We start from the raw sequence: 27,109 nt of genomic DNA, 5'->3' as shown, positions 1-27,109 counted from the left end.
CAGATTTCTAAAGCAAAGTGTCTTTGTGTTCCTGTCGATCAGCCTGTCACTCTTAAAACTGTCTGATCATGACTTCCACAGCTTCCATAGTTGGATTCTGACACACCCACAATCAGCTTTCAGTGAGCAGCAGGACTGAGGTTTTGGAGGACGTGTGACTCTGACATGTTTGTGATGATGAAATATCTTCACAGAGACAGGAAGAGGACTGGTGTCTCCGTGGAGGAGCAGCTGTCCTGCTACGCTCTGTGTCTGAATGTCCTGAAGGATCCGGTCTCTACCAGATGTGGACATTGGGGCTGCAGACAGGGCTACACCTCACAGTGGGACCAGTCTGGTTCTTCCGGAGACTCCTCCTGTCCCCAGTGTGGACAAAGACTCAGAACAAGGCCAGGACCGCAGACTAACCCTGCCCAAAGTGAGTCTGAAGATCATTGTGATGACGTCCTCATGTCTGAAACAAACACCTGCTGTTCTCTACATCACAGGTCTATAATTAAAGATGTAGATAAATACACAACTTAAAAAGATTTTCTGATTGTCTGCAGTTTTCCTGCAGCTGATGAAAAGAATCAACAACTCTCTGTACTCAGTCTGACGTTGTCTCTTCTCTGTCAGCAGATGATTGTTGTCTGCAGGAGGTCTTAGATCAACATAAGATCAGTCTGAGGACCAGATGTCAACATGTGACTGAAGGAACAGGAACAGGAAGTGGAACCCTCCTCAACATGATCTACACTGAGCTCTACATCACAGAGGGACAGAGTGAAGACGTTCATACCCAACATGAGGTGAGGCAGCTGGAGACAACTTCCAAGAAGAAGACCATCCATGATGCTACAATCAAGTGTCATCACATTTTTAAAGTCTCACCTGACCAGCAGAGTCCCATCAGACTGGTTCTGACCACTGGTGTCGCTGGTGTTGGAAAAACCTTCTTGGTGCAGAAGTTCAGTCTGGACTGGGCAGAGGGCTCGGAGAACCAGGATGTCAGTCTGCTGGTTCTGCTTTCATTCAGGGAGCTGAACCTGATCAGAGATCAGCAGTACAGTCTTCTCAGGCTGCTCCATGTTTTCCATCCAACATTACAGAAGATCGCAGCAGAACAGCTGGCTGCCTGTAAAGTTCTGTTCATTTTGGATGGCCTGGATGAAAGCAGACTTTCACTGGACTTTACCAACAGAGAGGTCGTGTCTGACGTCACACAGGAGTCATCGGTCCACCTGCTGCTGACAAACCTCATCCAGGGGAATCTGCTTCCCTCGGCTCTGGTCTGGATCACTTCCAGACCTGCAGCAGCCAGTCAGATCCCTCCTTCATGTGTTGACAGGCTAACAGAAGTCCGAGGCTTCACTGACACCCAGCAGGAGGAGTACTTCAGGAGGAGGTTCAGGGCTGAAGAGTTCAACAGAATCATCTCACACGTCAAGAAGTCCAGAAGCCTCCACATCATGTGTCAAGTCCCAGTTTTCTGTTGGATCATTGCTACAGTTCTGGAGCACATGTTGACTACAGACCAGCAAGGAGAGCTGCCACAGACCATGACTGACCTGTACTCACACTTCCTGCTGGTCCAGAGCAGCAGGAAGAGGATCAAGTAGCATGAGGGGCATGAGAGGACTCCACAGGAGCTGACAGAGGCTGACAGGGAAATTCTTCTGAAGCTTGGAAGGCTGGCATTTGAACATCTGGAGAAAGGAAAGATCATGTTCTACCAAGAAGACCTGGAGCTGTGTGGTCTTGATGTCACAGAAGCCTTGGTGAAGTCCGGACTCTTGACTGAGATCTTCAAAGCAGAGAATGTGATCTTCAAGAAAACCGTCTACTGCTTTGTTCATCTGAGCGTTCAGGAGTTTCTGGCTGCAGTGTACATATTCTACTGTCAAGCCAAAAGGAAAAGGAAGGTCCTGGAGGACTTCCTGGGGAACAAACATGGCAATTCAACCCTGGATGTCTTCCTGTTGGCAGTCATGAGGAAATCGCTTAAAAGTAAAAATGGTCACTTGGACCTGTTTGTTCGATTCCTCCATGGTCTCTCTCTGGAGTCCAACCAGAGACTCTTAGGAAGTCTGCTGGGTCAGACAGAGACCAGACCAGAGACCGTCCAAACAACCATCAAAAACCTGAAAATGATGAACAGTGATGACACCTCTCCTGACAGAAGCATCAACATCTTCCACTGTCTGATGGAGATGAACGATCGTTCAGTGCACCAGGAGACCCAAGAGTTCCTGAAGTCAGACACCATTTCAAATAGGAGTGTCTCTGACATCCATTGCTCAGCTCTGGCCTACATGCTGCAGATGTCAGAGAACGTTCTGGATGAGCTGGACCTGATGAAGTACAACACATCAGATCAGGGCCGACGGAGACTGATCCCAGCTGTCAGGAACTGCAGGAAGGCTCGGTGAGTCCAGACCAGTTCAACAGAATTACATTTCTTTACTTTATTCTTAGTGTGACTTTAAAAACACACATCAATAGTTTCACAGGGTTGTGACTGTTGCTGTCAAATGAATGGAAACTGTTATTTTCTCTTTTGTTTTGTATTTATGTATTTATTTATTTTTACTTTAATTTCATTATTTAGCCTTTTTGGTTGAATTAAAAGCTGGAGTCCTGTCACTGTGGAGTCCTCAGACTCAGGTTTCCATGACAATAGTCATCAGCGTTGAGTGACAGTTTATCTGAACAGTAGCTCTGAGTTAAAAGGCAGCTTTTATTATCCTCAGGTGTGAGCGTGACCCAAAACAACAAACAGGAAGAGACTAGGGGCCCTGGACTTACCTCAACCAAGAGGAAACAAACAAAAGTACAGATACCTTACCTAGCCTCCTAGCACTGGAAAAATAGGACAAACCCAAGATTGGAAAATAAAAAGGCTTTCTCACCTCTACCTGGTGCTGTTATTCTCGAAGCAGATGGCTCGCTTCAATGCCTCGCTTCAACATGTGAAAAAATTCAGTGACTCCCCAAATGAAGCTTCACTACATCATGTGGGTATCATAAATGTGTCGCGGCTACGGCGTTTTCAAACTCCCACAATACGTACTAAAAGCGCACAATCCTTCTAAGCTTCATGGGTTTTGCCTGCATTATTGCTATATTCAACCAGGGATAGTGAGTTTTAGGTACGATTAGCACATGATTAGATTAACAGCCATAAAGTAATACTTTTACACTGGCACAGAAACATTCAAACATGAGACATACTGATTTCACTGCCATATGAAAGAGTTTTCTCTAAAGCTGGAGAGGCAGTGACATAGAAGAGAAACAGACTTTAGCCAAACTGAAATGAAATGATCTTGTTTTTAAATAAAAAACTTTGAACCGCGTAAATAATCTATCCAGCACCACCAGCGTTTACTACTATAGTTATACAAGTATTTCCCAACGTTGCAAAATCATATCTTTATTACGTACAGTATTTTACTGTGGCACAATCACATTATAAGACAAGTATATTGTACATTTTAAAGACAACACTGTCAAAAATTTTAAGATGCACATAAAACCTTAATTGTTAAACATACTCAACAGTGCCTGGCTGTTTGAGACCTTGCCCTTTTTGTTCCATGCAAATGTTACGTTGAATTTTAACCAGCAGGCGTCACCATATTTAACAATCAAATACTTCAAAACACTGAACCATTGCAACACAGTTGCTTCATATTTATTCAGTGGTTCAGCAAGCTTCGGTTTCTCCATCACTACTCTTAGTGCTGCTGCAACAGATAAGAAACACGTACTCAACAAATTCACAAAACAGAAAAAGGACATATGTGAAGCTTGCTCTGCTACAGTGATAAGAGTGGAGACGTCATCTTGGTGGTTGGGCGTGCCACTTAAAGCCCCAAAGACCCAATCAGGAAACAGCAGCCAGGACTTCAACTACACAACGCAGACACACCCACAAACTCACACTCCCTCACAGAAACAGGGAGGTAGAATCCCAAAACAATCATCTAATTAAAGGTCACAGACATGAAGGGAAACTACTAATCACAGCAGAACAACAGAGGAGCTGGCTGAATGACTCATTATTGAACATGTCATGAAGAGTATAGATCAATGAATGTATTGGAGGCTTCAGTCTTCTTCTCCACACCAAAGGTCAAAGGCCAGCGTCATGTTCTGTGAAGCAAACAAAGCAACAAACAGGCGAAAACAAAAATTTCTGGAGTCAGTTTAGAAACATTGGACAGAGAAATGTCTTGACTCTAACTCTCTCTGAGAGACATGAGGAGAATTGTTTCCTCTCCAGCATCAGATCACACGATCTGAACAACAGACCTTCATTCGTGTTGTATCAACAAAACTTTAAATCTGATTTGATTCCAACACATTTTATATTTTCTATATTTACAGACTGATTTTCTGTGGACTCTCAGAGACTCACTATGAAGTCGTGGCCTCAGCTCTGAAGTCCAACCCCTCCCATCTCAGAGAACTGGACCTGAGTAGGATGCCCCTAAATGATTCAGGACTGAAGGTGCTGTGTTCTGGACTGGAGAGTCCAAACTGTGTCCTGGAGTCTCTGAGGTCAGTTCACTGACTGCTGCTGGTTTTGTATCTGTTTTTCAGTCATTTGTGTATTTGTGTGATTTAAACTGATTTTGACATCACAACACTTCAGCTGGTCAGGGGTCAAAGGTCAGAGTTGAATCAGAGGGTTAGTGGTCAGTGATGGGACCTGCTCTCAGCCCCTGGAGCTGAACCTGAGCAGATCTAATGCTGAAGCTGCTGAGGGTTCACTTTTGGCTGAGGTCACAGTTACATGCAGCTTCAGGGTGAGTGAGGTCAGTTTAAAGGTCCTGTGCTGAGGTCAGCAGCAGCTGATCAACCTGAGTTCACATCAACAGGTGTATGAATGTTGTGTTGACATGATAATTATCTACAGTACCACCTAGATTATTCATCATCAATCACTTAATCTACATCTTTTATTTTTTATTTAGGTTGAGTCTCTGCAATTTGTCAGACATCGACTGTTCTTCTCTGGTCTCTGCTCTGAAGTCCAACCCCTCCCATCTGAGACTCCTGGACCTGAGCTACAACGAGCAGCTGCAGGATCCAGGAGTGGAGATTCTGTGTAGTTTTCTAGAGAGTCCAGATCGTAGACTGGAGATTCTGAGGTCAGGTCACTGCTTGTAGGTCTGAGTGCGAGTGGTTGTTGGTCTTTGTCTGTCTCTCTATGTTGGCCCTGAAATGGACTGGCGACCTGTCCAGGGTGACCCCGCCGTCCCTCACAGTATTAGCTGGGATTGGCTCCAGCACCCCACAACCTGGAAACGGATATGTGGTTGCAGATGAATGAATGGATGTCTGATCAAACATTGCTTATTGACAGATTGCAGATGATCAATCTGGGTTCACATGATCAGGTGTATGAATGATGATGTACACTAACACAAAGATCATTGATGAGGACAAATCTGATCAATCAAACTTTATCTACATCTTTAATTCTTCATTCAGATTGGACGGCTGCAGCTTGACAGAGATCAGCTGTTCGTCTCTGGTCTCAGCTCTGAAGTCCAACCCCTCCCATCTGAGAGAACTGGACCTGAGCGACAACCAGGACCTGAAGGATTCAGGTGTGGAAAGTCTGTGTGGTTTCCTGGAGAGTCCAGATTGTGGACTGGAGACTCTGAGGTCAGACTTTACACTTCTATTTCTGTGCTGAATTGAATGTGATGTTAAAATTGTGATGATCGGCAGGAATGAGACTGATACTATACTGATCCACACTGAGGGTCTACATGGTGACGTCTGGCCCCCCCCCCCGTCCCCGGTCATCAACACTGATGTCACAAACCTAGAAAACCACTTCAAGCATCAACCATTAATTCATTAGTAGGTCAGGACTGAGTCCTACATCAGACATTCCTAGCAGACCTTTATTATTTGTTTGGGCCTGCCACATCTTTCTGGCTTCCTCCTCTGCCACCTCATGTGGTTGTGAAGTTGACAGCTCAGCTCTTCTCTTCACCAGTGTGTCCAAAACATACAGTTGCAAATCATCCAAAGTGACTTAGAAGTTGATAATTGATCTAAGACCAAGCATGTCCTGGTGCCAGGTGAACCAATGGACACCATTTTGTTCAGAGATTGTGCTAGTGACGAACAGCCATGAGTAGTGCAGAAGCGCAACAAGTGAAAATTGCTTGGGTCCAGATCACATCTCAAGATCACACTGTCAAGTCCCCCAGTTGAACAATGGACACCATGATGGGGGTGCGTTCCAGCACCTGTCCTAGGGACTAGTGTTTGGTACACAAGTGCCAACCACCCATTCGCCAACCCTGAGGCACAAGGGCAGAACCCTTTACCAGCCTCTCTTGAGAAGGTTGGTTCCTGATCCACAGCTGTGTGTTGACTACATCTAGCTGGTACCACTCAACCTCTGGCACAAGCCCAGGCTTCGTCCCCACCAGAAGTTATGTTCCATGTCCCAAGAGCTATGTTCCATGCCCCATTGGGCCCCCCCATTTGACCAATGGGGGGCCCAAAATATGTTTGACTTGGGCTTAACCATGCTGTTGGTTGAGTTGGGGTGGATTTGGAGTCCTTTGTTCCTCTGTTACGGCTCAACATGTTTTATTCTTCTCAAACATCAGCTCTGAACAGTTCCAAGTAGCAACATCTTTTATTCTGCATTCAGGTTGAAGGACTGCAGGTTGTCAGAGATCAGCTGTTCTTCTCTGGTGTCAGCCCTGAAGTCCAAACCCACCCATCTGAGAGAACTGGACCTGAGGGAAAACAGCCTGAGGGATCCAGACCTGGAGAACCTCATGCAGAGACGAGACTGTAAAGTGAGGTCAGTGTCTGTGTGTATTTGTGCCTGTCCCAGTCTGGACTTTCCAAAATAAGAGCAGGCTGCATTATTAACTGGCCGGTGTTTACATGGACACAAATAAAGTCATTACATCATCAGATGGAAACAGTTTTTAATTTGTCCACCTCTTTAACATCCATCCAGAGGTTTAGCTGAAATTATTTCAGGGCTGAGCTTCCAGCTGTTCATATCAAATCAAATTTTATTTGTATGGAGATGATCATGCATAAAAGCAGCACAAAGTGCCTCACAGAGGCTAAAAACAACAAAGAAGAAAACCCCGACCCAGGCAGACAGGACACAGACCGGAGCCATCCACAGCACCCCCATCGGTGGACCAAAAGCAACTCCTACTGTGGAAGGCCCCCCTGAGGAAACACTGGGGATAAAAACTAATGGACTCAAAAAAGGACTCAAGACCGTTAAGATATCTAAAAACTAGTAAAAGAACCTCCAAATCATTACACAGAAGACACTGCTGCTTCACATCTGGTCAGACCAGGACTGAAGTCGCGAGGAAGTGAGTCTTTGTGAGTTCTGACTCTTCTTCTCTCCACAGATGGAAGTGATGATGATATCAGTGAAGGCGAGAGTGAAGAGGATTATGAAGATGACTGAGCTGCTCTGAAATCAGCTTCACAGAGTCCAGTCCACCGTATTTGCTCCTCTGGATCTCATCCAGCATCATGTTCTTTTCTTGGTTCATTTGGTTGTGTGTTCTGTGATGTTGTGATTAACTAATAACCATTTAATTGTGTTTTACAGTGAATCAGATAAAACCATGTCCACCAAAGTAACCACAACAAGCAGAGAAAACTGTACTTATCAAAAGGACACATTTATCTTTGTTTTATATATAACATCAGACTTGGGTGATTGAAATCCATAAATCCAAACACCACCCTTGCTATGCCCTGATGTTAAAGGGAAATACTTGATTGGACCAAATTCGCGCTGACAACCAGACCACTCCCGTGAGTCGGCCCCCAAATAAAAGTAGTCAAAAATTACATTTAATGTGGTCTTGAATTGGTGGAGTTCTGAGGAAGTTCTGGAGAGGAGAGCTTCCCCAGGAGACCTGACGAAAAAATAACAACAACAAAATAAAATAAACTCAGGAGTCAGAAATTAGCAGCTAAACTACAGAGGCTAAGTTCCAACTTAAAGCTGCAGCTGCTGGAGACCGGAACAAGTTTGGCTGCACTGCACTCAGCCTCCAGCATCTCGAGTTGCCGTGGTAACCAGGGCCGCTTGTGCTGCTCCAGTCTGTTTTCATTAGAAAAGAGAAGAATAATTCGGACATTAACTCAATAACCAACACAATCGCTCAAAAGACAACACTGCTGCTGAAGAGGGACGAGCCAGACCGACAGCCACTTCAGCCGACGACCAGTCTAGCTTGGGTAGGGTGACCATTTTTGATTTCCAAAAAAAGAGGACACTCGGCCTGGCCACGAGATAGCCTACTAAAATTATACTCACAGTTTACTCAAAGATTCCTTATAATTTTAATATATTTTTATGTATGGAAGGAATATTTTGTTATATTACAAAATAACATCTCTCAAAGACATAAATTCAGATAGGCTTCTCAGAGGTTACTAAACATTCTTCATTATGCCTCAATAGTAGAAATACAACGTGTGTGTGTGTGTGTGCAAAATAAATGTAAAATCTCTGGAATAAAATTATGATGGAAATAATGTCTCTTCTGTGTTAGAAAAATCAACTTGTACAATAATAGCTCTCTTTTCAAGTCTTTGTGGACAAATAAATAAATCATATGAAATAATGTTCTCAATAATACATCTTCTGTATTAGAAAATGCAACTTTACATTACATTATATCAATTCAAGAAGCGCACCGCATTTAAACTCGGCACCAAATGAAACAATAACAAACCTTGTGCCCATATCAGCCAGGAGCTTATTTGTCATGACCTCAACAATTTCTCTCAACAGCTTAGTTAGTGTCCGTATTTTTCATAATTCACGAAGTCATTGAACACAAGTTTGTCCATTTTACCATAAAGAACATACACTCAGAAACTGGGTTGGGAATTAATTTATGTCCTGGGTTAGTTCCAAGTAAGCGCGTGATTTATATGAAAGTCAATGATCCATTCACTGAACACTTCAAATATTTTTTCCTGGAAGCCTGCACATGATCTGTTATCTCTTGCACGATGTACATAATTATCACTGATCGATCAACCAGTTAAACTGTAGCATATACACAACAAAAATTCAGCAACAAAGCGTGGTATTTATTTACTCATAAGAATTATTAACAAGTCAACAGGCGTGGACTGGAGCTAAGAAGAATAGGTCACGTGGGGTGCTGGAGCCAATCCCAGCTCACTTTGGGTTTTACGTCATCACGGTTTGGTCAGGTGACGTGAATGTGAAGTGGTGAAGTAGCGCAGCAGTGCTGTGGTGCAGCGGTAAAGCTGGCCCCGCACCTAGGTGGGAGGGGTTCGATTCCTAGGGTATGTGATGTGAATGTACAATGTACAGTATAATGTAATTTACCCCTGGGGTTTGTGATGATAATATTAATATGTATACATTATGTAAATGTAACGATGTAAATGTAATGGTAACTCTAAATGTATGTAATGTAATGTAACGTAATGTGAAGGTCCATTCCCGGTGTGGGCACCTGAACGTGTCTACGGAGTTAATTGGTTGCGAGTATTGGACTGGGCTAATGCAGATTAGTCCTACATCTACTGTGGAGCTCCTCTTGATGTAATGATGTGAAACTCAAACCCAATACATACATATACATTCAGTCTCATTTTCACTAATGACAGATACACAACTGGGAAATTTATATGCAATTGTGATTTATTTTTTTATTATTTATAAAAAAAGAAGTTGGGGAAACCGGAGCACCCGGGGTAAACCCAAACAGCATGTGAAATTAAGTGTTGGTGATGGTGATGGTGTTGTTGGTGGTGATGATGGTGATGTTGGTGGTGTTGTTGGTGGTGATGATGGTGGTGTTGTTGTTGGTGGTGATGATGGTGATGTTGGTGGTGTTGTTGTCGGAGATGATGATGGTGATGTTGGTGGTGTTGTTGTCTGTGATGATGATGGTGGTGTTGGTGGTGTTGTTGTCGGTGATGATGGTGATGTTGGTGGTGATGATGGTGATGTTGGTGGTGTTGTTGTCGGTGATGATGATGGTGGTGTTGGTGGTGTTGTTGTCGGTGATGATGATGGTGGTGTTGTTGTTGGTGGTGTTGTTGTCGATGATGATGATGGTGTTGTTGTCGGTGATAATGATGGTGGTGTTGTTGTTGTCGATGATGATGATGGTGGTGTTGGTGGAGGAGGTTGAGTCACTCTACCTGCAGCACTTGAAGGGCCTGATGAAAGCTTTCCTTACTGCTGAGAAAAATCTGGCCAGTTTGGATTTCTTCTTTCTGGGTGGATCAGTGAGGGGCTCATCAACAAACTGCTGCAGTAATGCCACAACCGCTTCATCAAAAAATGGCTCCTCAGATACTGCCACCCTCAGCAGTTTTTTTGGAGGGTTAAACACCAAATGAAGTTCTTCAGTCATAGCCTGGTTGATTGTCTTAACTTTGTTCTGGGAGTTGCGGGCGTTGATTTCTTCCAGTGCCATGTCTGACAGGCGCTGGGTGAGAGCGTTGACAGCTATCTCTCCGGACACATTGGTCATGTTGGGGACTTTTGTGAGGAGCCTCAGGAAAAGCGAAGTCATGAAGGCGTTGGTCATCTCCTCCGTTACAGAAGAGGAGCTCTCCCTTGACTGCGCTAAGAGCCCCTTACCTGCCTCCTCGGGGGTCAAACCCAGACTGGGGCCGCATCCTTTAGGACTGTGGTGAGAAAGTGATGGAGGCTCAGAGACTTTGTCACAAGATGCTCTCTGTGAGGTCACCTCATGAACATCAACCCTTTCATCCAACACCTCAATACAGACAGATTTAGAGGCTGCCGCCTCACAAGGATGTGGTGTGTGACCTGTTGTTTTGGGCTCATTGTTACCTTGAGGGGAGTCTGGCATTATGGTGTCCTCCTCTTGTGATGTGGACAGCATCTCTGTGACGACCTCCACGATGTCATTTAATACATTTGACACTTCATCACTGTAGCTCTTCCTATCAGATTCTTCTCTGTCCATCCAGAGAAGCACCTTCTGTAGAAATGTTTCCACAGCGTCCTCGGTCATGGCGTAGAGGACCTCAGGTGAGAACTTTGACTGAGCGGCCTCTCTCTTCACGGTCAATTTTGGGATGACAGAGTCAGAAAGACAGCTGCCCACTGAAACAATGGGCATCTCATCTGTCAGGCCAGTCGCCAGATGAGAGTATATTCTATCGACTAGTTCCCTTGAAAATTTTCTGAGCTCTCCGCTGGCCTTGATGTCTTCTAGTGTCTTGCTGAGACATGCTGCAGGATCCTTCGTTTGGTTTAGCATCTCAAACAAACTGCTCACATCAGAGTTTATGGCCTTGACACCGACTTTGGACGGTTTTGATCCTACACTGATGACTTCCATCCTGCTGAATGGACGGGTAGGTTCAGGTGTTTGCCGGGTTAGCAGCTGAGGGGAGCCTGAATCCTGCGTGAGACTCACCAGGAACTTTGGCTTTTGTGCCTTAAATCTTTTCTTCAGCTCTGCCGTCATTTTTTTATACTGCTTCTTGGCAAAGCAGGAAAATCTGTTTTTGTCTTTGATCTGGTCTCCATCTGTGATGTTTTCTGAAGGTTCGTCCTGTGAAAGGAAAAACTCTCTGACCCTGTGCAAAATTGGCCTCAGATTAAAATGATGTCTGGGAGAGCTGGTCTTCTGGCTGCATCCAGCAACATATTCAAAGTTTTCATAATGGAGATCATCTATTATGAGTTTGACTATGTCAGACGCTGCATCCTGGGCATCCAGAGAGATGTCAGACAGAGGAGAGTGTTTCTGCTCTTCTGCTGCGTCTTGGTTTTCACTGGACCATTTCAGAAAAATGTTGGTGACAGCCTCGGTGGCTGAGTGGACAGAAATCTTTGATTTTACACTCAGCGGTGAGTCGCAGTGCTCCTGTTCTTTCGTTTCTGGGGTCTCTGGTGCTGACTCAGGGACTTTCTCAGATGAGCTTATCTTCGGATGCCAACACTCTCCCAGGCACTGGAATTTCACCTTATTCAAACATCTTCTCAGACATTTGGACACTTGAGACACCATTAGACCCAGGGAGCTGATGCTGGACACGGAACCGCTCACAAAAACAGCCGGCTCTTCAGGCCAAACGGAGCTACTGAGGGCCTCAGACACAATGGAGTTGAGCTTCTCTGAAACTTCCTTTTCAACTAAAGTTGTTAGCTGCGCGGCGCTGTCGCATTTCACCTGCTCCACGCTAAGAGCCACAGCAAAGCTGTCAGAGAGCAGATCTCCAACGTTTGAGTTGATATTCTCCAAATTTGAGCTGATTTCAGCTGGTGCTTCCTTCCTATGAAAGCTCTGCTCGATGGTGGGAGTGAGAAGTCTGAGGACAATGGTACAGAGGGTCTGGACCACCTCTGTACAAAGGTCAGCCAGCGTAGCTGTTGTGGCCGAGTCCTGGATCCCTGCAGCCAACAGGTTCCACTGTACTGCAGAGAATCTCCTCAAATACTTATTGATGATGGGTAAAAGCTCCTTGGCTGAGATGAGGGCAGTGTTGTCCATCTGTGATCTGGATCGGTCCATTGTCGATGTGAAGTCTCCTGTAAATGTTGAGCGGAGTTTGAATCCTCTCTGTGCTTTTAGTTCTCTTGGAGTCACTTGTATGAATGTTAGGTCAACATGGAGTTCTACTTACTTCCTACTCTGTGACGTAACAAAGGCCGTCACACATCAAAGGCATTTACGGTCGCGCGTTCTTCCTTAAGGCACAGTTTCCAGAAGGCACAGTGGCGCGCATGCGCAAAGGCGCCTTCCCGTGCGCATAGTTTATTCCTCATGCGCGAATTGACACAGAAATCAAATTGTTTATTTGGAACGAACATGGAAAATGAAAGTGTCGAAGTGAATGAACATATTGTAATAAATCTGTGGTGGAGCTCAATCACGGATGAGGTGAGTTAAAGAGGGTTTGTTGTTGGAGGGAGCTGTCTGCTTTTGTTTGCGGGCACACTGGCAGCTTGTGGTGCGGCTGTTGGTCCCCCGGACGTCGGACGGTGCCAAAGCTCAGACCGCTGGGAAGGTTTTACTTCATGTATCACTGCCAGTTTTGTATTTTGTATTTGTGTATTAAAATTGTGTATTGAATATCCCGTCGATTTTAGTAATCATTAGTAGTAATTGCATTTTAGAGAGAAACAGTGGGCTGAGCGACTCAAACTACCAGGGAGGAGGAGCGTTTATTTGCCGTGTTTAAAGTAGGCGTGGCCTGGATTCCTCCGTGGGTGTAGTTTTTGGCTGTTTTCATTCATCCACCGTGAGCCCTTTTGACAGTGACGTTAGTTTTAAGTTGGATATTCGGCAGACCTTCACCAGTCACTGCAACATTTCAAGTGCACCCGTATTGTAGACTTTGTTAAACACAGGCAGATGAAGACGGCTGCAGCGTGTACCAGCTTCTTGTTTTCAAAATAAAAAAAAATGATATCTACTACTGTGTTCAATGGCAATAACAGCGGACAGTGTCAACAAGTATCAATATCTTCCAACAAAGGTTTTGTGCTGGAACATATTACGTGACTTGGAAGCTATTGAGCTAATACGTTAATATTAACAGCAAAAATAAAAATATTTTCAGATCTGAAATGGAAAGCCAAGAGGTGTATGTCATGCAGCCGGTGCAGTACTGTGATCCCACACTGATTTCGAGTCAAATGGTCACATGACCTGGAAGCTATTCAGCTAAAATACTAATATTTACGGAAACAAATATTATAAAAAGTATTTGCAGATTTAAAATGGAAAATCAAGAGGCTTATCTCATGCAACCAGCGGAGTGACATGATCATAACAGTAATAGCAATACAATGACTTGTTTTTATGTTGTCTGGTTGTTTTTATTTCTTCATAAAGACAATATTATTTCCAAAAACATAAAACAGTGTGACAGTCCTGTACCGGTAAAAGCCACTCGACTGCAGCCTGCCCAGACAGGGATCGGGGTACACGGCCCGATCATTGCAGCTTACAATCATTTCCCTTGTGTCAGTGATTCAAAGGCATAACGGACATTTCCAGTTTTTATCCATGGTTTGCTTTACTTCCTCACTCTCCATGGACAGACATAAGCTATGGAACCACCTGTCGCACTCGTCACGCTGGATCTGTTTGATTTAGAACAAATGAAATATGGTATTATTAATAAATTCATTCAAGACACCTAAACAACATTATCATTGTTTGTGTGGTGGCTTTGACAATTCAACATGTCTGCTGTATTACTGTTTTACAGTTACTTACCCATTGTATAACGGCACTTCCTGGTCCTGGTGGCTACAACGGCCAAGACGGTCATTGTGACCGTTTTGAAATTTCTATGTACAATGACTTTGTCGAATAATAACAAACAATCCTGCTGGTACTTGACTTTTCCTAAACGAGTCCGTATTGTAATATAAAATGTTTTTTTTTTTATAAATAACACAGAAGACAAAGCAGATATGATCATTTTTACCTATTTCGTCCATAAGCGGTCATATTGACCGCACGGAATTTCACGGTATTGGAGTTCATATTTCCCGCGATTTATGTCGCAGTTTTAGTTGCTATCACTGTCTGTCAAGTCACGATCGGTCTGGGATTATGCAGAGAGCTGTATTTGTACCATTGTATATGTCAAAGTTTAGAGTAAAGAGACCAGACAATGTCTAAAATATATGAGCGAAGGAACAGAAAGATGACAGCTGCCATGGCCTTGGAAATGCTTCAAAACTTGGACAGTGACCTACATGAAAATAGGTCTATACTGAAGAAAATGAGTCGACTTTCATTGGATACTGTGGATCCAGATGTTCTCTTCACGGCTGACGTGGGCCAGGTGAGCACCGCTGTCCTGTGTTTTCCTCCTGCTGCTCCACTGTTATGTCCTGTGCTGCCTTTTTCTCCGCGACCCTTTCACTATTACTATTATTATTATTATAATTAGCCGATTCTTGTTCTTCTTCTTATTGTTGTTGTTGTTGTTGTTGTTGTTGTTGTTGTTGTTGTTGTTGTTATAGGGATTCCTGAACCAGTACATACCCCTGAGCCAACTGTGTCCAGTCTGCCCTCTCTTCTCGGCCGGAGGCAGCCAGCCCCACAGCGCACACAAAGCGCAATATTGAGGATGCGCTCCTTTTTATGTGTTTCATGATGGCATGCTGAAGAACGTCAGGGACGACTGTTTTGTTAAAATAATAACGTTATATAATAATAATAATAATAATAATAATAATAATAATAATAATAATAATAATAATAATAATAATAATAATAATAATAATGTTAAAATAAAATGTTTAACTATCATGTATAATACTAATTTTTGTATTCGTATTCTACGTTCTTTCACTGACTGAAACAGGAAGACACTTACAGTTATGTCAACATCGAGCAAAATAGATTTTTTCGTTTTTAAGTGACACTGCTGACGATGTTAAAAATGTATTGTTATAATCTATTTTACAAGTGGAGGTCAAGCAACTAGCTCATAGCTTTAAAATCTAAACACCGAATGCAATTGTATTGTATAATCATCGGCTTAACATCTTTGATGATTTATTTGTTGTTCCATTCAGTGTTTACATCCAGTTTTATTTTGGTGTTTCCTGTTAATCTTGTTGATTCCTCTTGGTCGATCATCTCATCGACAGACACCTGTGCTGACGAGAGGGCTGAGTCTATTTAGGCTGGCCCTTTTGTTCAGATCACCTGCAAGTCACATGAGGTAGGTTTGAAGTCACACAGTTGAGTGAAGCGGCGGCTGCTGGAGAGACCAGCACCACTTAATTATTTTGTGTGATAGCCCTGGGGTGGCCCCTGGCATGCCCGGGTGCATCACTGAAGATACTTAGGTAAAGTAAGGTAGTAGGAAACTGGGTTAGTTCTCGACTGGGACATTAGACATGTTAGTAAGTAAGTGCATAAATATAGTTGATATAGTCAACGTTAAGTGTTGTGTCGTTACACAGTTGGTACCTGGCATGCTAACGTTAGCGCTTAGCATACTAGCGGTCGACATGCTAGCGGTTAGCGTGCTAACTAGCTAGAGTAGCATTATATGTATATGTATTGTTTACGTGTACCGCTAAATAATGGAAATGAATGCACCCTCATCTATCTTTGTTGTGTTCAGTCTCTATATCTTATTCAGTTATTATTGGTTTAATTTGAGTTATAATGCTTGGGGTAGTATGCTAATCTGTGCTCTAAGTGTGGTACTGTGCTGTCTCCCAGCTAAATATGTTCTCTGCTGAGAATAACAATGGTTGTATTAATACAGAGACATGTTATTGATTTCTCACCCAGTCTATATCCTCCACACCAAGTGCAGTGGGACCCAGCCCTCGATTTACAAGAAGATGAGTACGCCGACAGACGAAATGAAGGATATGACAGGAGGCGTGAAGCGGCTAGTGAGACCTTCCCACCTTCCCACCTTCCCCTGAGTCCACCAGGAGACATGACTGGGCTGCTTCGTGTAAAGCTGATGAAGCGGAGGAATTGGAAAGCTTTCAGAATGACATTGTACAGAGACAGAGAGAGTTTGAACAGAGGGAAACAGAAATGCAGAGTTTGGAGAAGCATTTTAATTTTGAAAATGAGAATTCAAGAAAGGTGTATTAAAGAAAATTTAAAAAGGTAGTAGAAGCTGCAGATGTAATTTTGGAAATTTTGGATGCACGTGTCCCTCTTGGCTGCAGATGTCCTCAGGTGGAGCAGGCAATTATTCAAATTGGAACCAACGAGAAAATCATTTTGGTACTCAATAAAATGTATTTAGTGTCAAAGGAAATAATGGAAAAGTGGATTAAGTATCTTCATAATGAGTTTCCTGCTGTGGCTTTCAAAGCATCCACCCAGCAGCAGACAACAAACTTGAAAAGCAGTAATGTCCCAGTGACACCAAGTGTCCTCTTGATGGGGCAGCCGGATAGTGCACTACATCAGCAGATGTGTTGGTGAAGGATCGGACCCACACCAGACCGGTGGCCTGATTCATCTCCCTTCCTGCCATCCCTGATTCAGATGAGGACACAGATCGACTACTATTATCCAGACCCAGCACTACAGTTTACCTGGTTCTCACCAACACATCAGCAACCTTTATGTTGCACAATAAAAGATCTTGTTTGGTAGCAAAGCACTATAATATTGGTGTTCAAGGTACTTTAATGAAAGAGGAATTGCATAAAAAGATTATTGCTGGTCTGATTGAGCAGGGTATTTTGTCTGAAAAATTTGAGTTGCCTGATCAGCAGGCTTTTGCATCCTCTGAGGGAGAACAGGAGCGAGGTGAGTTGCAACAGAGTGAACATGAAGCTACTGAGAACGAAACTCTTAAGAGTGAGGGAGCTAGGGTTAAAGCTGCAGTTGATGAAGTTAGAATTGGAGATTGAGGCAAAGTAAAGACAGCACCTCAGGCAGCATGAACTGATATTTTTCACATTTTGAGTGAGTGGTAACCACATTGGAGTGGCCAAAGCACAACTGGACATTGTTGTTGCAGTGTATTCTTGTGGGTGAAGCTCAGGATGTGTACTCTTCATTGACTTTTGATCAAAGTACAGATTATGATACTGTTAAAGCTGCTATATTGTGTGCCTATGAACATGTGCCAGAAGCTTATAGACAACGTTTTCGTGGCTACTCCAAAGGTGAAAGGCAAACCTGCGTGTGATTTGTTAGGGGAAAAAGAGATTTTGTTTGACCGTTGGTGCACCTCTCTAAAAGTGGACACAAAAGAGCATTTGCTGCAATCAATTCTTCTGGAAGAGCTAAAAACTTGTGTTCCAGAGGTGGTTTCCACTTATCTAAGTGAGCAGAGAGCACAAACTGTGGAGGACACTGCTGTATTGGCGTATAGTATGTTTAGTGACAAGTTTCACGCTGAAAGTAAGATTCATGCAGTTGTACAGAGATCTCGTCTTCCCAGTAAGGTTTCCAGTGGTAGTCCCGCTTCCTATGCTTCTAACAAAATTTCTGGCTCTAAAAATGAAGGCTCAGATAGGAGTTGTTTCAATTGCAAGAAGCCAGGCAATATTGTAGCTGACTGCCCTGTTTTAAACAAAGAGCAGAAACCTAAACCTGTGGCCTTAATTGGGTATGTGCTTTGCTCATTCTCTGCCGTTGACTCTGAGCAACCACAGTGCTGTTCATTCATCCACTTTCCAAGCCTTTAGGCTTTGAACCATTTATCATTGACGGCTTTGTAGCACTGTCTGAATCTGATCCTGCTGTACTGATTCACATTTTGTGGGATCATAGTCCATTTTCCTACAAGTAGTGCTACCTTTGTCTGAAGAGACTTTCCCTGGTGGTGATGCATTAATACATGGTTGTGAAATGGCCTACCTCAGGGCACCCCTGCATACTGTGTATTTAAAGTGTAGTCTGGTCACAGGTCACAGTTGTGGGGGTTATCCTCATTCTGGGCAACAACCTTGCAGGCTGAAAGGTGTTCCCACTACGAAAGTCAATGATCCGTTCACTGAACACTTCAAATATTTTTTCCTGGAAGCCTGCACGTGATCTGTTATCTCTTGCACGACGTGCCCATAAAATAGGCTATATGTCTACATAATTATCACTGATCGATAAACCAGTTAAACTGTAGCATATACACAACAAAAAATCAGCAACAAAGCGTGGTATTTATTTACTCATAAGAATTATTAACAAGTCAACAGATGTGGATTCGGAGCTAAGAAGAATAGGTCACGTGGGGTGCTGGAGCCAATCCCAGCTCACTTTGGGTTTTACGTCATCACGTCAGGTCAGGTGACGTGGAGCAAATGTGTGCTGTAACTCCAGCAGCGCTGTGGCGCAGCGGTAACGCTGCCGACCCGCACTTAAGTGGGAGGGGTCGATTCTCGGCTAGGGTATGTGATGTGAATGTACAATGTAATGTACAATGTTAATATGTATACATGATGCAAATGTAATGGTAACTCTAAATGAATGTAATGTGAAGGTCCATTCCCGGTGCGGGCACCTGAACGTGTCTACGGAGCTAATTGGTTGCGAGTATTGGACTGCGGCGCCCCCACAGGACCGAGACCGAACCACACCAGACCGGTGACGGCACCCTTCCAGGAACGGACCGAGACCAGACCGGAGACAGGACGTCCACAGACTAGACCAGTAAAAGAGCGAAGGAATCACCAAAGATGATTTGTTATGGAAGGAGGGAAAAAGTGATCGTTAAGATTATGTATTATTTGAGTTACAAAAGTTTCTAACTTGTTTTCTTCCTAATTGTCACACCCCCCCAACACATATTTTTTCTATGCAAATGTTTTCTAAAAAGGTGGTGACGGTGAATTTGGGACGAGAAACGTAGAGAAAGGTAAGAAACAGGGTCGTTAGCTTGTAACGTAAGCTAACTGGACAGCTCTAATGCTAACGTCCATTAGCCTAGCTTGTATTAAAGCCTGACACAAAACGCTATCTTTGACAGAAACAGCTGAGTTTGGGAGCTCCATCAGAAAGGAGGAGACGGAGAGGGCTCCAGCTGCAGTCAGGTCACAGAGAAAGTGACATGGGGCCAGAGGAATTTATTTAACTTGTTGGCTTTATTTCTGCACAAAGATATTGACCGCAAATGTAGATGAAGTACTCAACCGCTTCAGACACAACAACACACACAAGGACCGGGACATTAATGTTTTTTTTTTTTTTTTTTGGGGTGTGCAGAAAGACAGACCTGTATTTTGAGATGAGGAGTTGGACCGTGTTGTTGTAAGTGATTTCCACAGAAGACATCCAAACTCTGACTGCGTGTTCTGAATGCGTGTTCAGGTAATAATACGACCAAGATATATGATGATATATGATGTAGAACGACCCGATCGTTATGGAGAAATAATCCAGGTAGGGTGAGGATTATACATCGTGGCCATGTCTGTTCGTGTTCCAGTTAAGAATATGGCCACGATGTATAATCCTGTGTGCATCACCACGTTTCTTCTTTAAGTACGCACGATTCAGCAGTAAATCAGCGTAAAGGGGAACCGAATCGGTTGACACACCGGTAGGGTTGCGTCAAACAGCAAGTAGCCTTTAAAAATAAAAGTCTAATTTTTTAACGTGGATAAATAAATATTAATCTGGCTTTTAAAGGTGTAGGAGCCACATTTGTTTATTTGTCTGTCTTCGGGTGTTGGGTCAGGTCTTCACAGGTGGCAGTATACCATTTTTCTATATAAGCACGGGTGCTGGTGATGGAGGAGGAGTTTGGAGGTGGAAGGTCACGCAGCCGGTTTCTTTTGTTTGGTTTTCATCATTATGCCAACGTTATTTATTTTTGCATCCGTATAATAACTTATCTTTTTTTTTTTTTTTTTTTTCTGATCAATAAACGGGAACATCACCCAAAAGTGGAAACGTATGGACATTGTTTCAATAGAGAGCGCGTAGGAAAACAGTCTCCCACCTCACCATGAACGACTAAAGGAGGACAGGATAGTCGCTATACAAGGAAAAACCTCTCACCTGGAGACTTGGAGCTTCTTGGACAACATCTTGGGACGCAGTAATTCCATCATTGTCATCCCGAAAGAAGGAAAAGTTTATGGGCATCAACGAATACCTGGGAGGTCCGGTTAGTACGCTTACCTGTGCATTTGTTTACCTTGGAACAGCATTGCGCTGATACGGCAGTCGGCCGATGTTGAAGTTTCTCATTCAAGGCTTTATTCACTGTGATGACTTGTGAATTCATGGGAAATGAAGGAAAGAGGTAATCGTTCAAAGTTGTATTCGTTGTGTGACCGTGATTGTGTCATATGGATAAAGGTGCGCACATCGCGCGCATGCAGGTCTCAAACATAGCGCCGCACTGTTGAAGCGTCTTCTCTTTAAAGCGTTAGCAGGCTCTTGTTGTGAATGAATGAAATGCAGTGTGGAAATGCTGAAACCGACTCAGCTGTGAGAAGTGATGCCTCGGAGAAGAGGACAAGGAAACCTACATATAAAGGAACCGTGTTTATGGTTGAACGGCTCCAACAGGAAAGGAGGGAAGATTTTGCTCAGGCAAGCAAATTGAAAACAAAAATCAGAGCTCTCTTGGCGTCTGAGGAAAGTGTCTCTGCTGTTCATCATAATTTAAAAGGGTTTAAGCAACTATGTCAAAAGGCATCTGAGCTTCATAACACATTGGTCATTCAATATTCTCTCCCCGAGGAGGTTTTGAGAAAGCAGGAAGCATGGTTTCAGACCAAAAGGTCTAGTAACGATGCGTTTGTTGAAGAAATATCAACATGGTTGAAAGAGAATGGATAGTCTCTTGATGAAAATGCTGATGGTGATGTTGATAAAAACGATGTTGATGAAAGTGATGATTATGATGTTGATAAAAATGCAAAGTCTGAGAGTCAAGATGATATTAATCCTGAGGACAGTGTGTCTAATGTGCCTAGTAAAAGATCAAGCAGGAGGAGCTGTGCTACATCAGGCATGTCTAGTATGTTATCTGCACGCCTAAAGGCAAAGGCTGACAAAGCAGCTTTAATGGAGAAAGCTGTTGCTCTGCAAAGGAGGCACTTGAGGCACAAGAGGAGAAACTCAGACAAGAAAGAGACAAACTGAGGAAAATTAAGGAGCAGCTGGACATTGATGCACAAATAGCTGCTGCTACTACAAGACTCTCTGTCCTGGAAGGCAGGCATGTGTGGAGCTCCCAGAGACATTCACACAAGAAACAATCCCTGTGTCAAAGAATAACGTTCCAACACAGCAAGATATTGAAAGATGGGAATATCTGAAAGATATTAGGATCCCAGAACTGGATGCTGATGTTGAAATCTTGATTGGGACTAATGCACCAAAACTCCTGGAACCATGGGAAATACTCAACAGTAAAGGTGATGGACCTTACGCCGTGAAGACCCTATTGGGGTGGGTCATCAACGGACCTTTGAGGGGCAACAATGATTGTCAGAGAAGCTGCTCAACCATATATGCCAATAGGATATCCATCATTAAATTGGAGGAGCTGTTGGTCTCACAATATAACCAGGATTTCAGTGAGAAAATAATGGAGGAAAAGCAGGAGATGTCAAGGGAGGATCTGAGATTTATGGAGATCACTGAGAAGTCCACTTGCATGCAGGAAGGTCATTATTGCATGGACCTGCCCTTTAAAGTGAATTACATCACCATGCCAAACAACAGGTGCATAGTTGAACAATGCATTCAAAGTCTCAGGAGGAAGTTTGACAGGAATAAGATCTATCGGGAGGAGTACACAGCGTATCTCACTGAGATGATTGACAGTGGATATGCTGAGGTGGTTCCTCTAGACCAGCTGGAATGTAAAGATGGCAGAGTGTGGTATCTCCCTCATCATGGAGTCTATCACCCAAAGAAGAAAACCTTGAGAGTGGTCTTTGATTGTGGAGCAGGATTTAAAGGAACCTCTTTAAACTGTCAGCTTTTGCAGGGTCCTGACATCACAAATTCTCTCTTGGGTGTCTTAATAAAATTCAGGCAGGAAAACATTGCTCTGATGACTGATGTCAAAGCTATGTTCCACCAGGTGAGGGTGTCAGAGAGGCATGTGAACTTTCTTTGCTTCCTCTGGTGGCCGAAAGGAGACACGTCACAGAGTCCAGTGGAACATAGAATGAGAGTGCACATCTTTGGAGCAGTTTCGTCACCAAGTTGCGCTAACTATGCTTTGAGGAGGACTGCAACGGACAATAAGGATGACTTTAAAGTGGAAGTAACTGACACCATTTATAAAAACTTTTATGTGGATGATTGTTTGAAATCCCTGCCCACAGATGAGGATGCACAGCAGTTGGTTGCTGATTTTGCTGACCTATGTGCAAAGGGAGGTTTTCAGCTGGTAAAGTGGACCAGCAACAGTCAAAAGGTGTTGTCATCTATTCCAGAGGCAAAGCGTTCCAAAACAACCAGGCAGCTGCGCTTGGAGTAGGACAACTTGCCAGTGGAGACAGCGCTTGGGTTGAGTTGGTGTGCTGAGAGTGACACATTTATATTCAAGCCTGCAGTGGAAAAGAGACCGCATACCAGAAGAGGTATTCTTCCAATGGTCTGTTCCATCTATTTTTTGTCACCACTCACCTTGCTACCAAAGATGCTGTTGCAAGAAATATGTCGCAAAAACATGTCCTGGGATGATCCTGTACCACCCACCTTCTCGCAGCAATGGACAGAATGGCTGATGGACCTGGAGAAGGTGGTAGAGTTTAAGGTGGATCGCTGTATCAAACCAAAAGACTTTGGGAAACATACACATGCACAGTTGCATCACTTTGCAGATGCTAGCGACCATGGTTATGGCACAGTGTCCTACCTGAGGCTGGAGAACCAGGATAAAGGGATACATATTGCATTCATGTTGGGCAAAGTTAGAGTTGCACCATTAAAACAAACAACGATTGCATCTTTTGCTGGCTCACCTATGCAGTCAGTTGAAGAGGAGATGAGAAAGGCTAGACATGCTGTCAAAAGTCAATTGCTTTCTGTGAGTGACTTCTCCAGAGCAGAATCAGCCATTATTTCCTTCAGTCAACGGGTAACATACAGGGAAGAAATCACTTCTTTGGAGAGCGGAGGAGCAGGTGTAAAGAAAACCAGTGCTATTTACAGACTGGATCCGGTGTTGCAGGATGGTTTGTTGAGAGTGGGAGGAAGGCTCAGTAGGTCAGCTTTACCTGAGGAGCTGAAACATCCTGTAATACTGTGCAAAGGTCATCATGTATCCAATCTCATTCTGCAATATGTTCATCAACAACTTGGCCATGCTGGAAGAAATCACATGCTCTCAACCTTGAGACGAAAATACTGGATCACAAGTGCTAACTCTGCCTGTCGAAAAATAATATCTGAATGTGTGGCTTGTCGACGGCATCGAGGACAACCAAGTGAGCAGAAAATGGCTGACATGCCAAGGGAGAGAACTATTCCAGACCTGCCCCCTTTCACCCATGTAGGAGTGGACTACTTCGGGCCCATTGAGGTCAAGAGAGGACGTGCTGTGGTCAAAAGGTATGAAGTAATATTCACCTGCATGGCAAGCAGAGCTGTACATTTGGAGGTTGCATATTCTTTAGACACAGAATCCTGTATTAACGCCATAAGACGATTTGTGTGTCGCAGAGGTCAAGTATGCAGTTTGAGGTCAGACAATGGCACAAATTTTGTTGGAGCAGAGCGAGAGTTAAGAGAAGCCTTAGCTGCCATAGATCACAGCAAGATCGGAGGCGCTCTCCTGCAGAAGGGCATTGATTGGAGGTTCAACACCCCTGCTGCATCCCATCATGGCGGCGTGTGGGAGCGACTCATGAGGATGGTCAGAAAGGTCTTGTTTTCTTTGAACGATGAAAGTCTTCATACTATTTTGTGTGAAGTGGAGGCCATCCTCAATGACCGCCCCCTTACCAAGGTCTCTGATGATGTCAATGACTTGGAAGCTCTCACTCCAAATCACATCCTTTTGCTCAAAGGTAAACCCACTCTTGCTCCTGGCCTCTTTCAAAAGGATGATGTGTACATCAAGAGAAGATGGAAACAGGTTCAATACCTTTCAGATCTGTTTTGGAAGAGGTGGATCAGGGAATACTTACCACTGCTGCAGGAACGGCAAAAATGGATGAAGCCTCGGAGGAGTTTCATGATTGGAGATATTGTTGTTGTCATGGATCAAACAGCTCCTCGTGGTTCATGGATTATGGGAAGAGTAACAAAGACTTACCCAGACAAAAGGGGACTTGTACGTTCAGTACAATTGAAGACAAAAACAGGGTATGTGCAGCGGCCCATATCCAAGCTCTTTTTGCTTCAAGAAGCGGTCTAAAGGTCAGGACCTGACATTGAGTCATGTGTGTTGGAGGATCTTGACTCAGAAGAAAGAAGACAGAAGATTAGATTGTTTTGTGACTCCTTCTTTTTTGCTTTGATATAATTGTTCTATTGTCACAATTAGGGGCCGGTGTGTAGGAGCCACATTTGTTTATTTGTCTGTCTTCGGGTGTTGGGTCAGGTCTTCACAGGTGGCAGAATACCATTTTTCTATATAAGCACGGGTGCTGGTGATGGAGGAGGAGTTTGGAGGTGGAAGGTCACGCAGCCGGTTTCTTTTGTTTGGTTTTCATCATTATGCCAACGTTATTTATTTTTGCATCCGTATAATAACTTATCTTTTTTTTTTTTTTTTTTTTTTCTGATCAATAAACGGGAACATCACCCAAAAGTGGAAACGTATGGACATTGTTTCAATAGAGAGCGCGTAGGAAAACAGTCTCCCACCTCACCATGAACGACTAAAGGAGGACAGGATAGTCGCTATACAAGGAAAAACCTCTCACCTGGAGACTTGGAGCTTCTTGGACAACATCTTGGGACGCAGTAATTCCATCATTGTCATCCCGAAAGAAGGAAAAGTTTATGGGCATCAACGAATACCTGGGAGGTCCGGTTAGTACGCTTACCTGTGCATTTGTTTACCTTGGAACAGCATTGCGCTGATACGGCAGTCGGCCGATGTTGAAGTTTCTCATTCAAGGCTTTATTCACTGTGATGACTTGTGAATTCATGGGAAATGAAGGAAAGAGGTAATCGTTCAAAGTTGTATTCGTTGTGTGACCGTGATTGTGTCATATGGATAAAGGTGCGCACATCGCGCGCATGCAGGTCTCAAACATAGCGCCGCACTGTTGAAGCGTCTTCTCTTTAAAGCGTTAGCAGGCTCTTGTTGTGAATGAATGAAATGCAGTGTGGAAATGCTGAAACCGACTCAGCTGTGAGAAGTGATGCCTCGGAGAAGAGGACAAGGAAACCTACATATAAAGGAACCGTGTTTATGGTTGAACGGCTCCAACAGGAAAGGAGGGAAGATTTTGCTCAGGCAAGCAAATTGAAAACAAAAATCAGAGCTCTCTTGGCGTCTGAGGAAAGTGTCTCTGCTGTTCATCATAATTTAAAAGGGTTTAAGCAACTATGTCAAAAGGCATCTGAGCTTCATAACACATTGGTCATTCAATATTCTCTCCCCGAGGAGGTTTTGAGAAAGCAGGAAGCATGGTTTCAGACCAAAAGGTCTAGTAACGATGCGTTTGTTGAAGAAATATCAACATGGTTGAAAGAGAATGGATAGTCTCTTGATGAAAATGCTGATGGTGATGTTGATAAAAACGATGTTGATGAAAGTGATGATTATGATGTTGATAAAAATGCAAAGTCTGAGAGTCAAGATGATATTAATCCTGAGGACAGTGTGTCTAATGTGCCTAGTAAAAGATCAAGCAGGACGAGCTGTGCTACATCAGGCATGTCTAGTATGTTATCTGCACGCCTAAAGGCAAAGGCTGACAAAGCAGCTTTAATGGAGAAAGCTGTTGCTCTGCAAAGGAGGCACTTGAGGCACAAGAGGAGAAACTCAGACAAGAAAGAGACAAACTGAGGAAAATTAAGGAGCAGCTGGACATTGATGCACAAATAGCTGCTGCTACTACAAGACTCTCTGTCCTGGAAGGCAGGCATGTGTGGAGCTCCCAGAGACATTCACACAAGAAACAATCCCTGTGTCAAAGAATAACGTTCCAACACAGCAAGATATTGAAAGATGGGAATATCTGAAAGATATTAGGATCCCAGAACTGGATGCTGATGTTGAAATCTTGATTGGGACTAATGCACCAAAACTCCTGGAACCATGGGAAATACTCAACAGTAAAGGTGATGGACCTTACGCCGTGAAGACCCTATTGGGGTGGGTCATCAACGGACCTTTGAGGGGCAACAATGATTGTCAGAGAAGCTGCTCAACCATATATGCCAATAGGATATCCATCATTAAATTGGAGGAGCTGTTGGTCTCACAATATAACCAGGATTTCAGTGAGAAAATAATGGAGGAAAAGCAGGAGATGTCAAGGGAGGATCTGAGATTTATGGAGATCACTGAGAAGTCCACTTGCATGCAGGAAGGTCATTATTGCATGGACCTGCCCTTTAAAGTGAATTACATCACCATGCCAAACAACAGGTGCATAGTTGAACAATGCATTCAAAGTCTCAGGAGGAAGTTTGACAGGAATAAGATCTATCGGGAGGAGTACACAGCGTATCTCACTGAGAT

The 27,109-nt window shown here is 43.6% G+C and overlaps 1 protein-coding gene across 1 annotated transcript in view; it reads left to right on the top strand.

The window, feature by feature from the left end:
• Positions 1-379: 379 nt before the first annotated feature.
• LOC115046085 (protein NLRC3-like) overlaps positions 380-27,109 on the top strand; it is a 57,422-nt gene continuing 30,692 nt past the window's right edge. The window contains 4 exon segments of the mRNA XM_029506209.1: positions 380-488; positions 622-2,407; positions 4,372-4,545; positions 5,482-5,658. Of these exon segments, the coding sequence (XP_029362069.1) occupies positions 440-488; positions 622-2,407; positions 4,372-4,545; positions 5,482-5,658 (2,186 nt within the window). The 5' untranslated portion in view covers positions 380-439.

The sequence above is a fragment of the Echeneis naucrates genome, chromosome 7 (genome assembly GCF_900963305.1).
Source record: "Echeneis naucrates chromosome 7, fEcheNa1.1, whole genome shotgun sequence".
Classification (NCBI taxonomy): Eukaryota; Metazoa; Chordata; class Actinopteri; order Carangiformes; family Echeneidae; genus Echeneis; species Echeneis naucrates.
Note: the sequence above shows the minus strand (reverse complement) of the source record. Positions and strands in the feature narration are given on the sequence as shown.